The 17,282-nt window shown below is 41.5% G+C and overlaps 1 protein-coding gene across 1 annotated transcript in view; it reads left to right on the top strand.

Annotated features, from left to right (window-relative positions):
* LOC148826650 (antigen WC1.1-like) overlaps positions 1-17,282 on the top strand; it is a 42,304-nt gene that overhangs the window by 22,654 nt on the left and 2,368 nt on the right. Inside the window, exons 7-19 of the mRNA XM_088926363.1 lie at positions 126-224; positions 1,625-1,939; positions 3,368-3,670; positions 4,118-4,175; positions 4,245-4,429; positions 5,303-5,446; positions 5,733-5,831; positions 6,197-6,268; positions 6,728-6,814; positions 7,311-7,397; positions 7,791-7,843; positions 8,055-8,105; positions 9,784-9,912. Of these exons, the coding sequence (XP_088782489.1) occupies positions 126-224; positions 1,625-1,939; positions 3,368-3,670; positions 4,118-4,175; positions 4,245-4,429; positions 5,303-5,446; positions 5,733-5,831; positions 6,197-6,268; positions 6,728-6,814; positions 7,311-7,397; positions 7,791-7,843; positions 8,055-8,105; positions 9,784-9,912 (1,682 nt within the window). The remainder of the gene's footprint in view (positions 1-125; positions 225-1,624; positions 1,940-3,367; positions 3,671-4,117; positions 4,176-4,244; positions 4,430-5,302; positions 5,447-5,732; positions 5,832-6,196; positions 6,269-6,727; positions 6,815-7,310; positions 7,398-7,790; positions 7,844-8,054; positions 8,106-9,783; positions 9,913-17,282) is intronic.

The raw sequence follows: 17,282 nt of genomic DNA, 5'->3' as shown, positions 1-17,282 counted from the left end.
GTCTATAACTCCTCTGTGTATGGGACAGTGACAGTGCTGTGTGTCTGACAGGTATTCAGTGCTCTGTAGTACAAGTCTATAACTCCTCTGTGTATGGGACAGTGACAGTGCTGTGTGTCTGACAGGTATTCAGTGCTCCGGGGACGAGTCTCACCTGGTGAACTGCAGTTCTCCACAGACAGTTAGCTGCAACACTGGACAGGATGTTGCCCTGCTCTGCTCAGGTAGGAGCCATTCAAAGTAATTTTTTTTTAGATGCACATTGATATGTAGGACATAAAACACAAACCCAAAAATATTTGTCACAAAATATAACAACTGGACCTGTCAGCAGCAGTTAATATATTGTATGAAGTGATATTTGTTTTTATTTTAAGTCCATTAATATGGACTTGCAATAAACCAGTGATAAATGTATGAAATTTGAGTATGATTGTAGAAGAGATTCCATATATTGTTCAATCCAGTCATCCCATTCTGTAGAGATGCAGTGTTTAGTCATCAGGTTAATCCACTGCAGATCACAGATGTGAGGCCTGTGCTTCTAATTAATGAAGATCTCCTTTGTTGCAGTTGTAAGCAACAGAGATAAAAAAATGAGAATATTTGCATGATAAGTCAATAGATTAATTAAGACAGCTGGGAACGATGAAAGCCTACAGCCTAAGGATTTTTATCTATTTCTTTTTTGAAAAGAATGATTGGTGGGCATTACCGGAAAGTATGGATGTAGATGCACTTACTACATCATAAGCATTGAAAGTACTGGCTTATTAGGTTCATAAAAATAATCTTTTTAGTTGTATTAATGATATATAATATATAATGATATGTAATATGATATATAATTATATAGATATGATATATATGTTTTATAATGAATGAGCTGGATTTCCATTGATATAACAAGAAAATAAATATTAAAACATTCAGAATCTTAACAAATCCATTGGAGATGGAGTCTCAGGTTGTCACAGAATCCAGGGGAAATTTCCGCCTGGAAGGATGTGCCCTTAACCATTTTGGGGTGCAATATCTTGTGAAGTATAGACAGTAGAGGCCTGGACCAGGGCTTGAATTGAAGCTAAATCCTTGGATATTAAACCTGAATCATCAAATTTCTCGTATGTCTTACTGTGTGCACTCACTCAAAAGAAATATGGAATGTTTTTTCATCTTCACTAACAAATAAAAAAAAATCAAAAGCACTGAACTAGGCAGTGCTAAAGAGGCTATATATAGGATTTAAGCAGTAAAAAAGAAGACGTCTTACTAACTGATTGCTAGCAAATAAGAATCTGATGAAATTGACATGCAGACAATGAAGATTAAACAAAAACTTGGTTTTTGCTCAGCATTGCCCCAAACAGCAATGATATCTCTCTAAGCCTCCGAATGGTCAGAATTCACTGACTAATAGCTATTTCTATTCGGATTTTCTACAGACAGTTAGTTTGAAGACAGGCTAAAAATCCATAGTTTACCCCTTGTTATATAAAACTTTTTTTCCCTTATAACTCTATAATCTGAAATCCTCTATGATGCGTAAACAGGCTAACCAGAGAATTACCACACCACCTATAATGATATATGTCTCTATATCACTGGGTATTGTCTCTCCTAGCCCAGCGCTCCCTCAGGCTGGTTGGGGCAGGTAGTGACTGTGCTGGGAGGCTGGAGGTTTATCACAATGGCTCCTGGGGGACAGTCTGCGATGACTCCTGGGACCTGGCAGACTCTCAGGTGGTATGCAGGCAGCTCCAGTGTGGGACGGCCCTCAGTGCCCCAGTACCGGCCTCCTTCAGCCAGAGAACTGGACCCATCTGGCTGGACGAGGTGGAATGTCTGGGGAATGAGTCGTCTCTGTGGGAGTGTCCCTCAGCAAGGTGGGGACAGCATGACTGTGGACACAAGGAGGATGTGAGAATCCTGTGTTCAGGTAAGCGAACAAAAAAAAAAATCATCCATATTCTTGAATTCCACAACGTGGATATGGTTTGCATTTGGAGTGCTTAAATATATCCTATTGAGGAAAATTCAATTCAATACAGTTTAGTTTTATTTGTATTTTTTCAATGGACATTGTCACAAAGCAGCTTTACAGATTTCCAGGCCTGAACCAAGGCTCGAAAGGGGGAGCCTATCCTCCTCTGTTAATTAAAATGAACAGACATGGTGAAAAAAGATAGTATTTTTATTTCAGTAATGTGTAGTGAGGTCCAGCAGTGTCTGGAATGTTCAGTAGTTTCCTTTGGTTGAAATTTCTCTGGGAAGTTGAGTTCGACAGGTAGAAGGAGCTGGATTCTGGGCCTGGCTTCCTAACAGTCCACCTCAGAATAGACAAGAAATAAAGTATTAGTGAATGACAACGAAAACAGAAATTGGTAGGTTGCGTGGCTTGCTTTTCCTAAATATTTATCCGAAGGCTAGACTGAACAAATATGTTTTTAACCCAGATTTGAACACTGGGAGTGCGTCTTAATTCCACACATCTGCGGGGAGGCTATTCCAGAATTGGGGAGCTCTATGAGAAAATGCTCTGTTGCCAGCTGTGACTTTTTTAATTCCAGGAACAACTAGGTAACCTGCTCCTTGTGATTGTGAAGTGTACGAGAGGGATTATAAGGGACTAAAAGATCACTCAAATATTTTGGGCCAAGATCATGCAAAGCTTTGTAAAAAGAGACTAAGATATAGTTATGATACAGCTGGGAATGCACATATTCACATCCCAGCAAAAATAAAAATAAACAAAGAAAGAAACTCTGGCACTGAACGTGAATTCCCCTCCACTAGTGAATGGGGATATATTCATCTCAGTGCTCCAGCAAGATCTAGAATCCAATCTTCACACTTCTCACATCAATTGCCTTTACTGATTTTCTGCCTCAAATGTTTCAATTTGATTTCTTCCAAGAATGGCTTCTGGCCAGATCCTGATGAACCACACGGTGTTAAATGTCACCCCAAGCAGCACATTCTCCTCTCACAGAGCAGCACCACTCACCCTGAGCCACGCGTTCTACTTTCATACTCAGTTCCTTAGTTGTGCTGCTGCTGAATAGCCAAGCTGATCAGAATGACGTTTTGAATCAGAACCTGATCTTCTAATGGGATTTTAAAGCTCTGTGTGATGCACTGTTCAGATTCTGAATGAACAGAACCACACACTCCTGTCACCTTCATGTCAGCTGTGTCATTGTACAGCTGTCCTTGTTTCATTACGTGAGTCAGTTATAACTGGATTAGTACAGGAAATGAGACTGGTTGCTGTTCACATTGTTTGCTTGTAGTTTCTTACCAGTTCAGAATGAAATGCTGTCTTGTCAGAGTTTGCTTCCTTTGACTTTCCCTGCTGTCTTGACAGATCACAGTCTCCTGAGGCTGTCTGCAGAATGTTCAGGACAGGCAGAGGTTTACTACAATGGCACCTGGGGCAGCATCTGTGCCAACGGCATGACAGACACCACAGCTGCAGTGATCTGTAAACAGCTGGGTTGTGGAGACAAGGGCACCATCAGAGAGACAAACTCCAGGCTGAGGCCTGATCCCAAATGGCTGGACTTTATCTCCTGTCGCAAACACGACTCCACCCTGTGGCAGTGTCCCTCCTCCCCCTGGGGTCAGAATGACTGCACAGACCGGGAAGTGGCTAACATCACCTGCTCAGGTACAGGGTGAAGAGTAATGCTCTGTGAATTAGTGTTTTGCCATATTTAGAACAGACAAAAGCTTTAAACTGAATTCTTATTAATTTATATCCAAACATGTATAAAAATGAAAGCAATGTCATTGTTATTCATTTTATAATAATAATAATGTTTTTATATGATTATTAATCTTTGAAGGTCCTAGAAAAGAAGCTGACAGAAGCACTCCAGCCCCTCAGGAAGAGCAGCCTCAGCAGCACTGCCCAGGTGAGTTCAGTGTGTAAAACAGTCAGAGACACTGCAGCCCTGAGCTGAGGAACAGTAACCATACAGCTCTCTTCTAGAGCCACTCAATACCTCACTAACCTCTACTACAGTCACTGAGCTGAAGACACTCAGTATCCTCTCTGCTCTCATCTACAGTCACAGATCTAATGACACTCGGTAATCTTGCTGTTGACTTTCAGTCCCCCTGGCTCTGCGCCTGGCTGGAGGCACTAACTGCTCTGGACGGGTGGAGCTGCGGTATGAGGGCTCCTGGGGGACAGTCTGTGACGACTCCTGGGACCTGCAGGATGCCCAGGTGGTCTGCAGACAGCTGGGCTGTGGGGACGCAGTGAGCGCAGCAATAGAGGCCTCATTCGGACCAGGAAATGGCGCCATCTGGCTGGACGAGGTGAACTGCACAGGCAGTGAACTTCACCTGTGGGATTGCTGTCACTCTGGACTGAATCAGAGCGACTGTCGACACAAGGAAGATGCAGGGGTTACCTGTACAGGTGAGGAGAGTCTTAGAACTGTAAATAAACAAGGTAGCAGATCAATGGAGAAGTTAGACTGATGTTACCCATACTCTATCACTGCTTAATATCTAACTGAATCAACTAAGATCATCAGTGACAAGATTGGGATGTTTTGTAGCCCTGTGTGTGTGTGAACAGCACTAGGCTTTAATTCTGAGCAAGACACCATTCATCCTGCAATCCTAGATTTGACCTCAAGGAAGAAATGTAAAGATTTTTTTTTTATTAAGACCACTCTGGATTCAACTTGCTTTAAAACCAAAGGCAAAATAATGACAGTTCTCCTATCTCTTTTACAGGTTTGTCAGAGACAACAGCCAGTCCAGCAACAGCTACAGGTGAACAGAAATCTTCCTTTGTCATTGATAACTCCTGTCTTTCTGTCTCTTCAGTGTCTCCTCTCCTCTCTCAGGGTGAAGATCAGTGTCTCTTCAGATTCCCAGTGTAGCTGTAGTGTCTCCTCTCCTCCTTGAGTGTGAAGATCAGTGTTTTCAGATTCCTTGTGTTGTTGTAGTGTCTCCTCTCCTCTCTCAGAGTGAAGATCAGTGTCTCTTCAGATTCCCAGTGTTGTTGTAGTGTCTCCTCTCCTCTCTCAGGGTGAAGATCAGTGTTTTCAGATTCCCAGTGTAGATCTTGTGCTAGTGTCCTCTCTTTCCTCACTGATTTAGTGACAGTCCTGATGGGTTAGATTGGGAATCCTTAACTATTCTTTGGTGATCTTGGATTAACCCTGAAGCCATGATAGCCACATATCGGAACAGGAGGAGAACAGGACATGTGTCGAAGTGTATATGAGCCCAGGAGCACCTCTCCTGATCCCTGTTCATCCATTGTCTCCCCCTCTCTCAGGCAGAACCAGGACAACACCCCAGACACAGCCACTGGGAGGCCTGTCTGCCTCGCCCCTGGTCCTCCTGCTGCTGGGGGCTCTGCTCTTTGTGGTGCTGGCCCTGTTAGTGGGGCAGCTCATCCAGAACAGGAATCTGAGGAAAGGTAGGGAGGGAACTCTCCAGCCACATAGTGACCTCTAGTGGTCAGTTCTGTCACTCACATGGAACTGATATTTACATAATTACCTTGAGGAATAAACCTGGTAGAGAAAACCATTTAAAGTTGAAAAAAGATTATCAACAATTACAGATGGAGAGATCAGGAAATTTGCAAATCCAGAAGCATAACATTTATGTGCTGTAATGTCCAAAGAAGGTTTAGTAGTCAATGTTTGATCTTGTACTCCTCTCCCTGCATGTTAACCCTGAGTGTCTGTTTTCTCACACAGCCCTATCTAAGGGAGCACTCGCCCCCTATCATGATGCCGTTTACGAGGAAATAGAGTACAAACTGGCCAGAGAGGGAACCTACAGCGCCCCCAGGAGAGGTGAGTGGAGAGAGTCTTCAGGTGTGATTGATCTCCACCCTCTGAGGAAGATCTGAGGACTTAAAACTTGTAGAAAATCTAACCATCCTGGTTTCTGACTGGTTTTCTCAAGAGGTGTGTTAAGGTAGATAAAGAAAATGATCACATCACTATCCCTGGGCTGCCTTATAAAAAAGTATTTTTTAGTTTTAAACCTGTATAGTTTTCTTTCTCAACTGGCGTCAAACTAAGTGAAGAAAATCAACACAACACGATTCTGGATCTGCCTTATAAACACAAACTCACACCCTGGCTTCTCCCCCAGTGGACGACAGTGAGGCTGCTGTCTGACTACAGGTAATATTGATCTGTCCTCCTGTTCACAGGGAGATTCCTCTCTGATGAGCTGCCCTCTGGATACGACGATGTGGAGGACAGTGAGGGAGACCCAGTGCCAGGTGAGGGGAGGTGGAGTCAAGGGGCGCAGTGTGTGAGTGAGGGGGTCTTCAGTCCAGTATGCACTCTCACCTCAGAACAGGCTGACATTTAGAGAACTTATGTAGGAAATCCTGAATTATATAAATATAACCACATGTGTTTGATACCTTATAAAGCCAGCTCTTCAGTGTTGTCTCAAACTAGTCTTATCTCGGCAGATCACAGATGCTGAGCAAAACTAGTATTGACCTGGTCAATACTGAGGTGGTAAACAGGGTGCTGCTCTAATTGGTTTTGATAGAAAACAGCATGCTGTAAAAACTGCCTTTCAGATCAGATTAATCAGCGACCCTAGAGTTCTGGCTTAACTATACACTACAAAATATTTAAAATCACACTTTAAAATAACTTTGCAGCTCTATGGTCAAACTAAGTCTGAGTCCTGAAGTGTAAATTCTCTGTCTCTCTGTGTGGTTCAGAAGAGTCGATAATCTCTCTGAAAGAAGAGATCCCAGAGTACTATGATGATGCAGTAACAGTACTTCAAACCCCAGATGCCTTGTCAGGTGGGTTATTTCAGTCCAGTCAAATGGGGAAACTCTGCACCAATCTCAGTGAGTCTGACTCTCTCTTTGATCTCAGCCTCTGAATATGGAGTCTGTGTTATTCTGCACCAGTCTCATGAGTCTGACTCTATCTCTTTGTGATCTCTGCCCTGCATACTCAGTCTGTGTCACTGTGCTGCCAGTGTCCAACTCCTCTTTAGTTGCTCATAGTGTCCACATCACCACTCTCTCTGTCCAAATACAACCAATCTTTCTCTGCCCTGTTGTCCTTCAACATCTTATTTTAAAATTCAGGAATTTTCTGGAGTTTTAATTTATTACTGAATTGAATAGAATTAGAAATCAGGTTCCCTGATCTCCTGTATTTAGTCTGGAGTTTTAGTTCCAATGTGATGTTCAGTTAATCAGTGTGTTCTGAGGCGCTCCAGCAGTCCGGTGCTCTAGATAACTCAGTTCTCTGATATGTGTCACTGAATCTGTGCTCTTTGTGGTTCAGGAGAGCTGATGTCCCCTGTGACAGAAGAGGCCCCAGAGTACTATGATGATGCTGTAACTGTACCTCAGAGCCCAGATGGCTTGTCAGGTGGGTTATTTCAGTCCAGTCCCATAAAGGAACACTGCACCAATCCCAGTGAGCCTGATTCTCTCTCCTCTCACTGTGCACTGCACAGCTCATCACACAGAGTCTGGATTACAGGGCTCACAGAGATGTATTTCTCTGTCCAAATACATCTGTACGTCACTGCCCTGTTGTCCCTCAACATCTTAGTCCAAATTTAGGATTAATTTTAAATTTATGACAGACATGAATAGGAGAGGAAATCAGGTTCCCTGATCTCCTGTATTTAGTCTGGTATTTTACTTGTAACATGATGTTCAATAAATCAGTGTGTTCTGATGAGCTCCAGCAGTCCTGTGCTTTAGATGAGTCAGTGTTCTGATGACTGATAGTGACATTGTGCTCTGTGTGCTTTAGGAGAGCTGATGTCCTTTGTGAAAGAAGAGGGTCCAGAGTACTATGATGATGCTGTAACTGTGCCCCAGAGTCCAGACACTGTGTCAGGTGAGTTATTATAAATAAGACTAAGGAGTACCCCCTGTACCAGCCCACAGTAGCCTTTGTCATTAGAAATTAGTCTCAACCTAATTTCATATCTGCAAATAAACACTAACTGGAAATGAAGAGGCCAGTTTGTGTCAGAATGACAGAGACATTACTGACCTGCTCTTCTGTTTACAGGAAGACTCCTCCCTGATAAGACACCCTCTGGATACAGTGATGTGGGGGACAGTGAGGGTTACCCCACTTCAGGTAAAGGGGGCTACAGCCAGGGGGCCCAGTGTGGGTGAGGTAGTTCAGGGATGGGAAGATAACCTCCAGTAATCCATCTCTGTGCCACTCCCATCCAAGACAGGGGGCAATCAGGCATTTTGCAGTTGCGGTAGCTTCACTCTGTCATGTCCTACAAGGATCAATAACAGCCAATAAAGGCTGAGAGACCTGAATTGTACAAAGTTAGACCACAAAGATCAGAGTGTCATTGAAACTCACCTACTGACACACCCAGCCAATCAGATGATTTAAATTGATCAGCATCTGAACAATGATGAGGGAGTAAGGTCTGGACAGCGCAAAGCTTTAGATTCCCCAAGACCAGGAATTCTATTCTCTGATTGCAGAGACAATTACTAGGCTCAGAAATTACTAGGTCTTCCTCACTGTGATTTTAGAGCATTGATACTGCATAAGTATAAGTGAATTCTACACTGAATCATCAATTTTTCCAAAAAAGATACAATTTAATTAAACAAATCCTATTAAACACTTTTGACTACAATATTGTAACATCTATTCTGTATACTATAACTGTAAGTCCACTAATAGCCATTGATATCAAAGCAGATTACTTCTCAGATATGTTCTATTATGCTTATTTTTTGTTATGCAAACTATGATTATATCAATAAATTGTATATTGTTTGGTTAGAATACATGTGTGAGAATATTGATTATTATGTTTGATTAGTTCCTAAAAGTCTACAAGTACTCTCAAAATATACTGCTATAATTTCCGATTGTTACAGAAAATTAAAATCCCCATTCACTACACTATTTTGATTATGTAAGTGTTTTAAAAAACCTAGGTACACCTGGGTAATCTCATCAATTCCAATTCCAATTCCAATTACAGTACATGGCTAGGGGCTGCAAAGCAAGGAGATGTTTGCTGAGATGTTGAGGTGTGAGATTCAGTGATCAAAGCAACCATAAAGTTTAGTTAATTTCTGGGTAAATGATTGTCAATCAACCGTCCAGGAATGATAGAAGGCGAGAGCTACTTCTTGCTTCTACTTGTCCAGATCAACTGGAAAGACCAGATTGGAGTTTAGTCTTTGACCCTCATAAAGAGAGCTTGCCTTTCTGTTGTTTTTAGAAACTTTAATTTCTTGTTTAGAGAATCCCTTGGTTAAAAAGTGCCTCTCCTGGCTAGTGGGAGCATCTTTAGAACAGGGAGATAGGTTCCTATTCATTTTGTAGCAATTGGGTTCACAAAGAGAGATTTAACTGTAGGTTGTAATGTCTTAGGTTTAGAAGGTTTGGTTTCTCTTTCTTTTATATAGGTGTTCTGTAAAAGCTGAATACTTGGTAGCAGTTTGAGGATTTTCTGGATGGTTAGGATGTAGGTGTCTAAAACACCTTGTTAGCAAATTTGTAATTGTGTGCTGTATGTTTATGTCGTGTGTAATTTCGTGTGTGTTGTCGTTAATAACAAATATTTAACTATTGGGAATATATTTGGCAAAATCTTTACAAGTTGGAGGCTTATGATTATGACTTTATGATTTAATTATTAATTTATCTACTCAGTCATTTCTGATATTTACCATTTTCATAATACTTATTTGTATCAATATTATGTTAATAACTGAGTCATTTTTAAAAATCTGAGTCTGTGTCTCTCTGTCAGGTGTCCCCCACGCTGGCCCTGGAGTGGACAGGGTCCTGCCCACACTGCCCTCTGAAGAAGGAGCCCCTGCCCCTGACAGGACTGACTACGATGATGTTGGGGACGAGTCTCAGGGAGAGGATGGATGCTGTGAGACTGACAGGGCTGTCTGGGAGAAGCTCCTCCTGTAGGTCTAGACACAGAAGAGCTTCACCAACAGAGTCACGCAGTCTTAGAACAACTCTGAGCACTGAGACTGTCTGTGACCTGAGTCCACTTCACTCCACTGTTTCCACACTGACACTGTCTGTGACCTGAGTCCACTTCATTCCACTTTTTCCACACTGTCCTGCATGTTGTGTTTTGCAAAATTGAGACTTGAACATTCCATTTCTGCTCAGCCTTTCTTTTAATACCTTTTGATGTTCCAGATATAGGAAATAAAATTGTTGATTGATGTACAGTTCTGAATGTACCACTTTTGATGGGAATATTCTTTGATACATTTTATTAAAGTTTTGCTTTGCAATAATCTTTGGTTTTGATATGCTCATTTCTAATGTATGACATTAAAGGTATCATTAAAAATTAAGGAGCCCTTGGTCACTCGCAATGATAAAAATCATAAGAAAGAAGAAAGTTACTTGTTTGTTTCAAATCATAAGTATCAGTAGATCTACACAAAGGACAAAAAAACAGTGTACACAAAGATAGACACAACATGATACAACCTAAATGTTATTTAAATTTCCCTACAAATCAAGAGAAATCATGGGTCCTGCAAGAAGACACTGTACAGCATCACTAATCCTAAACCTACAGAAATTGTATAGCTACAGTGAGTTACAAAAGCATCTGGATTTAAATAACTGGAACACAGGAAAGCTAAAACTATAAACAGGAATGACTGACATTGTAAAACTCATGATCATAAAGGTTCAGGCCTTTTTAAACTAACTTGCTAAAATAATATCAGAATGTTTTTGGACTGTGGTAATAAAAATATAATTCATAATTGCTTGTACTTATATAGCACTTTTCTGGACACTCCACTCAAAGCACTTTACAGGTAATGGGGACTCCCCTCCACCACCACCAATGTGGAACCCCACCTGGATGATGGGACCACAGCCATAGTGCACAAGAACGCTCACCACACATCAGCTCTCAGTGAGAAGGAGAGCAGAGTAATGAAGCTAAATCATAGATGGGGATTATTAGGAGGCCATGATTGGTTAAGGCCAATGGGAAATTTGACACATCTATGTAGAACAGATGGACAGTTAGTCCTCAGTAATATACTCTACTTTGGCCTCTACTCTTTCTGAAAGAGGTCCCAGCATTTTTAATAGCCACAAAGAGTCAGGACCTCAGTTTTACATCTTACCAGAAGGACAGAGCCAGTTTACAGTATAGTGTCCCCATCACTATACTGGGGTATTAGCACCCCCTGCTGGCCCCAATAACACCTCTTCCAGCAGCAACCATTTTTTTTTCCCCAGGAGGTCTCCCATCCAGGTACTGGCCAGGCACACACTTTTTTAGCTTCAGTGGGCTGTTAGTTATGAGTTGCAAAGTGATATGGCTGCTGGCAAGAAACTAGACCACCTGAAGGAAACTAATGCACACATGGGGAGAAACCACTCAGCTCTACTCAAGGACAATTTTTATCTTCCATCTACAATTTCAACATTTTCCTTGGAAGATGTCAAACCACAGAGCCTGTGCTGCGCTTCAGTGCCGGCTGTAGTGGACATCCTGTTGAACATAAAAAGCATATTGAGTTCCTTGGACATGAAATGACCAGATAAAAGCCATTTCTCGTCACTTGCTCAGCGAGCAGGCTCAGCGCAAACAGAACGCAGGTGTCTCAGAGTGGTGTGTCCAAGTGGCTGTAAAAGGGCAGGCCTCCACCAGGGCCACAGCTTAGCTGGTTAAAGTACCTGTCTAGTAAACTGGTGAACCTGAATTCAAATCCTGCCAGTGCCTTTCTTTCTCTCTCGTCGTGTAGAGTTTATCATTATGGACAGCAGCAGGCGTCTGCCTTAAGTTTAATGTAAGTGTTCATTTCTGGAACAACTTGATTTTCAAAAACAAGTTGCGATAGATAAAATACTAATCTCCCCTGTCAGTGCAGAATTACTACCAGCTGGCAAGAAAATAAAAAAGATTTTTTTGTCATTAGCCTTAAACCTATGAATGTAGAAGAAAAGATGATACAGAAGATAACCCTTAGACGTTCATCGAAAGCTCAGTAAACGATAAAGCAGAGGCTCGTGTTCTGAATTCTCCTCGCATCTGATTGTCTTCGACCATTAAAAATTACACTGTGTAGACATGTCACTCTTCCTAACACAATTAAAGAGCCACAGGCAAAAGTGCCTCTCAGGAGTTTAGTTCAGTGGTAGAGTGCTTGCATTGCGTGTGTTAGGCTTTGTTTTCTATTGCCACTCTGGATTTCTTTTTAAACGCGATATCTTATCTGCGATTATCTTTCGTGTGACTTCCCCCGTGTGTGAATTTCAGCGCGACACATAAAACCGTTTGTCTGTTTTAAAGAGATGCTATTTTTAAAACAGACCAAATGAAAGACCTAGTAGCTAAATACAAGTAGGAAACACGAGAATCTAATTGAGAAAAATTGGACCGGAGCAATGTACAGTATTACTAATAGCGGCACAAAGCTCATAGTTAGGAAGCACACTCGCAGGGCCAGTGACTTCAGATAAGAAGATTGTAGGTTCGACTCCTACCTGGAGTTGTGAAGTTTTAAAACCACGATTCTCAGTGCTGTCACTGTAGTGTGCGCGGTCCTGCACAACCTTTCTATCGACTGGGTGAGTCTTCTGTTCCATCTCCGATTCTTTCCGCACATTCCACCTACTTCACCACCATTATTGTAGGACTACAGACATAGATACGAGAAGAGATACTTTTCTGAGCAACTGTCTTAAATAATCACGTTGAAAAAGGTGACAAAGTTTTTTTTTTAAAATTTAACATAACCTTACATTTGCCTGTTAAGTTCAAGTTATTTTCTGTACGCGCAAATTCCCCAATTTTTCTGCTGTCTCCTGAGAAATACAAGTATATATCAAATCACAATAAGTAATACAAAAATCTATTCAGCTAACACCCAGATGTGACAAAACACATGTAAGACTTACACCCCCTTTAAATATGTATTTCCTTCATTTCCGTTTTCTTCCCTCCCCAGGATACCTGAAAATTCACTATCCCATATTAAGGGCTGTACATGCATTACCGGTAATACAGCTACAAATAAAGATATACGTTAATCTGAATTATTAATAAATTACACTTTTATTAATAAAGACATGTATTGATACAATTCATTGTGAATAGTTGTGGTGCCTAGAAAACAATTTTAGCTAAATATTTCAAGGGAGTGGTGCATGTTCGTTATTGTGACTATATTATCTCCACTACATTCAGAACAGTTCAAATGTGATCGACTGTTCCACTACTGAGCTACTTAAACCCTGTGAAGAGGCGGTTTAAGTTAGTCTCCTAAATCAGTAACATCTAATGGGCAGCAGATGTTATTTTAGGTTTGCTGCAATTGAGAACAGGTTTAGTACAGCGCTGCTGACAAATTTCAGCAGCCACGTTCGTTGCAATGACCCCTTGTAGATACCAATCAGCCGCAAGAAAAAAAAATAATCTGTGCCTTTATTAAAAAAAAAGAAAAACAGAGTAGTAGTTTATGTGGTAATTTCAGGTACAATGTAATAACTTAAGTTAAGTAGTCCCACAGTAATGCGTCTGGTCCTATCAATAGAAAAAAATACTTGTAACCCGAAAACACAACAACCACAAAGCCAGAAGTCTTCCGGGAACCTAGGAAAAGTAGTAGTCTAATGACTACAGAAAATAAAAAAACATTAAAAACAAATCTGAGGAACAACAAAAACACAGAATCTAATGCGAGAGCTTTTTCAAGTCTTCATCGTGCTCTCTTAGTCCCAGTAGACCTCACACATATACAGTATCTGTGTACAGATCAGCAGGGGGTCCACAGCTGATGGGAATTTAAGTAGTGACCTGTGTCAGTATACGTGGGCTGCAAATGAAAAAGTATAGGTTTATTCCATGCTGAAAAGAGAAGGAAACACTACGTGGACCCTTCTTCGGGTGTGATGTGGAATAAACCTGTACCTGTTCCTTTGATGTTAATTTAGACCGGATCTCCAGCAAATACCTTACAGACTGCAATCCCACTGGATAAGGTGTTAAAGATGACTTATAAGTAGCAGCATCTAAAGTGGACAGTTGCTTTCAGTAGCTAAAGACATGCTCCAGGTGAGGCTCAAACTCATAACCTCGGCATGACTCTGCTGTGCACTGCTGTATAAGTACCGCGCACTGACCGATTGCTCCACTGGAGCTGTAAAATTTGCTTTCCCTTCACAGACTGACGTTGCACAAACACAGGGTGAAACAGGGTTTTGGTTGTGGATCCATCTCCACATGGGGGAAAGGGACAGTAAAATAGCAAGGAAAATACAAGAGAAGAAACTGAAAGAATTGTGCTCACTCCAAAGGAGGAAGGAAAGAGGTGGACGAATAGGTAAAACATCTCGGCGGATAATTTGTAACGACATTCTTTGCTGACAATCAGCAGACGGATTTCTCTTCATGTTCCGCTGTGCAGTTTGAACGTTCATTCTTCCAGATCGGTTGGTTATATGAGATCAACTGATATAAATTAGGACTAATCAGAATCAATACACTTGATGTCTGGCGAAGGCAAATAACCTTTGTACGTGATCTGGAATGTGAATGGTTAAATTTCAGCACAGTTGCAACACCTTGACTCCTCGTGTCGTTCTGTATTTCTCTCTCATTCTACTGGGAGTGGTGCTGTCGCTTCTGGATAAAGTCTGTCAGTGGTCATTCCAGATGGGTCAGGAATGACTGCGCTTCGGCACAAGAAGAGACATGTGACTTGCGAGGATCCTGACAGTGTCTGTTTGCTTCCAGAGCCTGAATGGCTCAGTTGGTAGAGCATCAGACTTTTAATCTGAGGGTCCAGGGTTCAAGTCCCTATCCTGGCAGTTGTGCTTTCCTTAAATCTATTGTGAATGTCATTATAAATCGGTTAGGTGTCGGTCTTTACTTTATCTATTTCATCAATTGTTTTGCAATGTAGAAATCTCTGTAATAAGAAGAAAAGAACTATCGGTAGTAGTTAATAATCCTTCGACAAAGCAAAGGGGGCATTCAACACACCAGCCTCCACTGCTTGTCAGGATGGCTGAGTGGTCTTAGGTGCCAGACTCAAGGACTCAATCATGTGTAGTGAAGGTTTATGTTATTCACAACAAGGATTTCCATTCATGTTTATTAAGATGTGCAATTTGTATGTTGGTTGTATGAAAACAGTTTCTTCAAAAGTCCTGTCAATTAACAGTGGAGAGCTAGCTGACATATGTCTTCATGAAAACTCTCTTTAAGGTGATTGCAAGTGCCTTGAACAAATCTGCATCATATTTTTAAAATAGTTTAGCTCAAGATGCAACAGAAGCATAAATGAATTCTCTCGCCCTCCATTCCAAGATAAAACTCCATGTGTGAATCTTATTTTACTTGAAGTTGATGATGTTGGTCATTATTGGAAATGCCCGATGATATTGTCTCAGGTACAGTACTCAGTTGTTACGTGCTGTAATTTGATACCTTGTGACAGATGAGCCTGTCACGAGGTACTGATAGTACGGAAAAATACAACATTCATACACCTTCCATGGAGCTGTTGCTAGATACGTTGCTGAGGATGCACACTCAGGGCTTGACTAGAAACTGCTCTTACTTAATTTCATATACATTCACGTACATAAACATACCTAATTTCATATACATTCAAATACTTAAACACAGGTATAAGTGAGTATTGTGGTGTGAATGGAGAGCGCTCTCAAAACGGATGTTACTCACTGTTTGTTTGGTGTCGGTACTTCCAGGGTGAGTCAGCCTATGGTGGCCTAAGAAGGCCAAACCTAACCCAACTTCTCAAGGGTTATTTAAGGAAATATGAAAAACAACTTTGAATTTTAGAAATGGTTTGTTCCAGAGGGGGAGGGTTTAGGTTTACATGCTATTTAAGCTGGCTCCTCAGGCTAAGTGGTTGGTGGTTGTTAGGTGGTGTTATATCAACAGAGAGAGAGAGAGAGAGAGAGAGAGAGAGAGAGAGAGAGAGAGAGAGAGAGAGAGAGAGAGAGAGAGAGAGAGAGAGAGCCTCTTCCAACTCTGTCAAGGGCTGGGCCTGTACATCGTCAACGGCAGGACTAGAGGGGACTCTCTAGGCAGGTTCACCTACAGCTCAGCTCTGGGCAGCAGTGTGGTGGACTACGCCATCACCGACCTGGACCCCTCCTGTATCAGTGCCTTCACTGTCAGGCCACAAACTCCTCTCTCCGACCACAGCCAGATCACACTCTACATGAAGAGAGCACACGAGTACAGAGACACAATGACACACCCCAGCCTGCTGTACGACCTCAACCAGGCATACAGATGGGACACAGACACCCTAGACAGATACCAAACTGCACTGGGCGATGATGAAATTCAGACACTGTTGGACACATTTCTAAACACTCTGTATCAAACCAACAAATTAGGCATAAACTTGGCCACACAAAAACTAAATCACCTATTCCACAAACTAGCATCAAAATCTAAGCTAAAAACAACTAAATCAAAAAAGTACCAAAAAACAAAAGCAAAAGAAAAGTGGTTTGATACGGAGTGCAACAACATTAGAAATGCACTACGAAAAGTCTCAAATGAAAAACACAGAAAACCACACAACACAGATCTGTGCCTCAGGTACTGTGACACGGTAAAACTTTACAAACACACGCTGAAAAAGAAAAGAAACATATGGATAAACAAACAAATTGCAGAAATTGAGGAGTCACTAAATCAGAACTGTTTCTGGGAAAAGTGGAATAATTTAAATAAATCAAAACCAGAAGAATTGGCCATCCAAAATGGAATAATCTGGCAAACATTCTTTGAACATCTCTATCAAAAGCTCCCAAATACAAATCAATCAGACCAAAACACCATTTATGAAAAACTCGAAATTTTGGAATTGGCTATCAAAGACAACCAAAACCCCTTAGATTCCCCAATCACTGAGCAGGAGCTACTGGACAAACTCCAGGCCCTCAGACCATGCAAAGCTTATGGCCAAGAAGGAGTCATAAATGAGATGCTGAGAAACAGCAGCCCAAAGTTGCAACAAGCCCTGCTCAAACTCTTCAATCTCATCATGACAGCCAGATGTTTCCCTGAGGCCTGGAACCAAGGACTGATCACACCCATCTATAAGAGTGGAGATAGACTTGATCCCAACAACTACCGGGGCATCTGTGTGAACAGTAACCTGGGGAAGGTATTCTGCAGTATCCTAAATACACGAATATTGGCCTTCCTTACCGAACACAATATCATGAGTAAAAGTCATACTGGATTCTTACCAGATCACCGCA

Source organism: Atractosteus spatula, chromosome 10, assembly GCF_055471065.1.
Source record: "Atractosteus spatula isolate fAtrSpa1 chromosome 10, fAtrSpa1.hap1, whole genome shotgun sequence".
Classification (NCBI taxonomy): domain Eukaryota; kingdom Metazoa; phylum Chordata; class Actinopteri; order Semionotiformes; family Lepisosteidae; genus Atractosteus; species Atractosteus spatula.
Note: the sequence above shows the minus strand (reverse complement) of the source record. Positions and strands in the feature narration are given on the sequence as shown.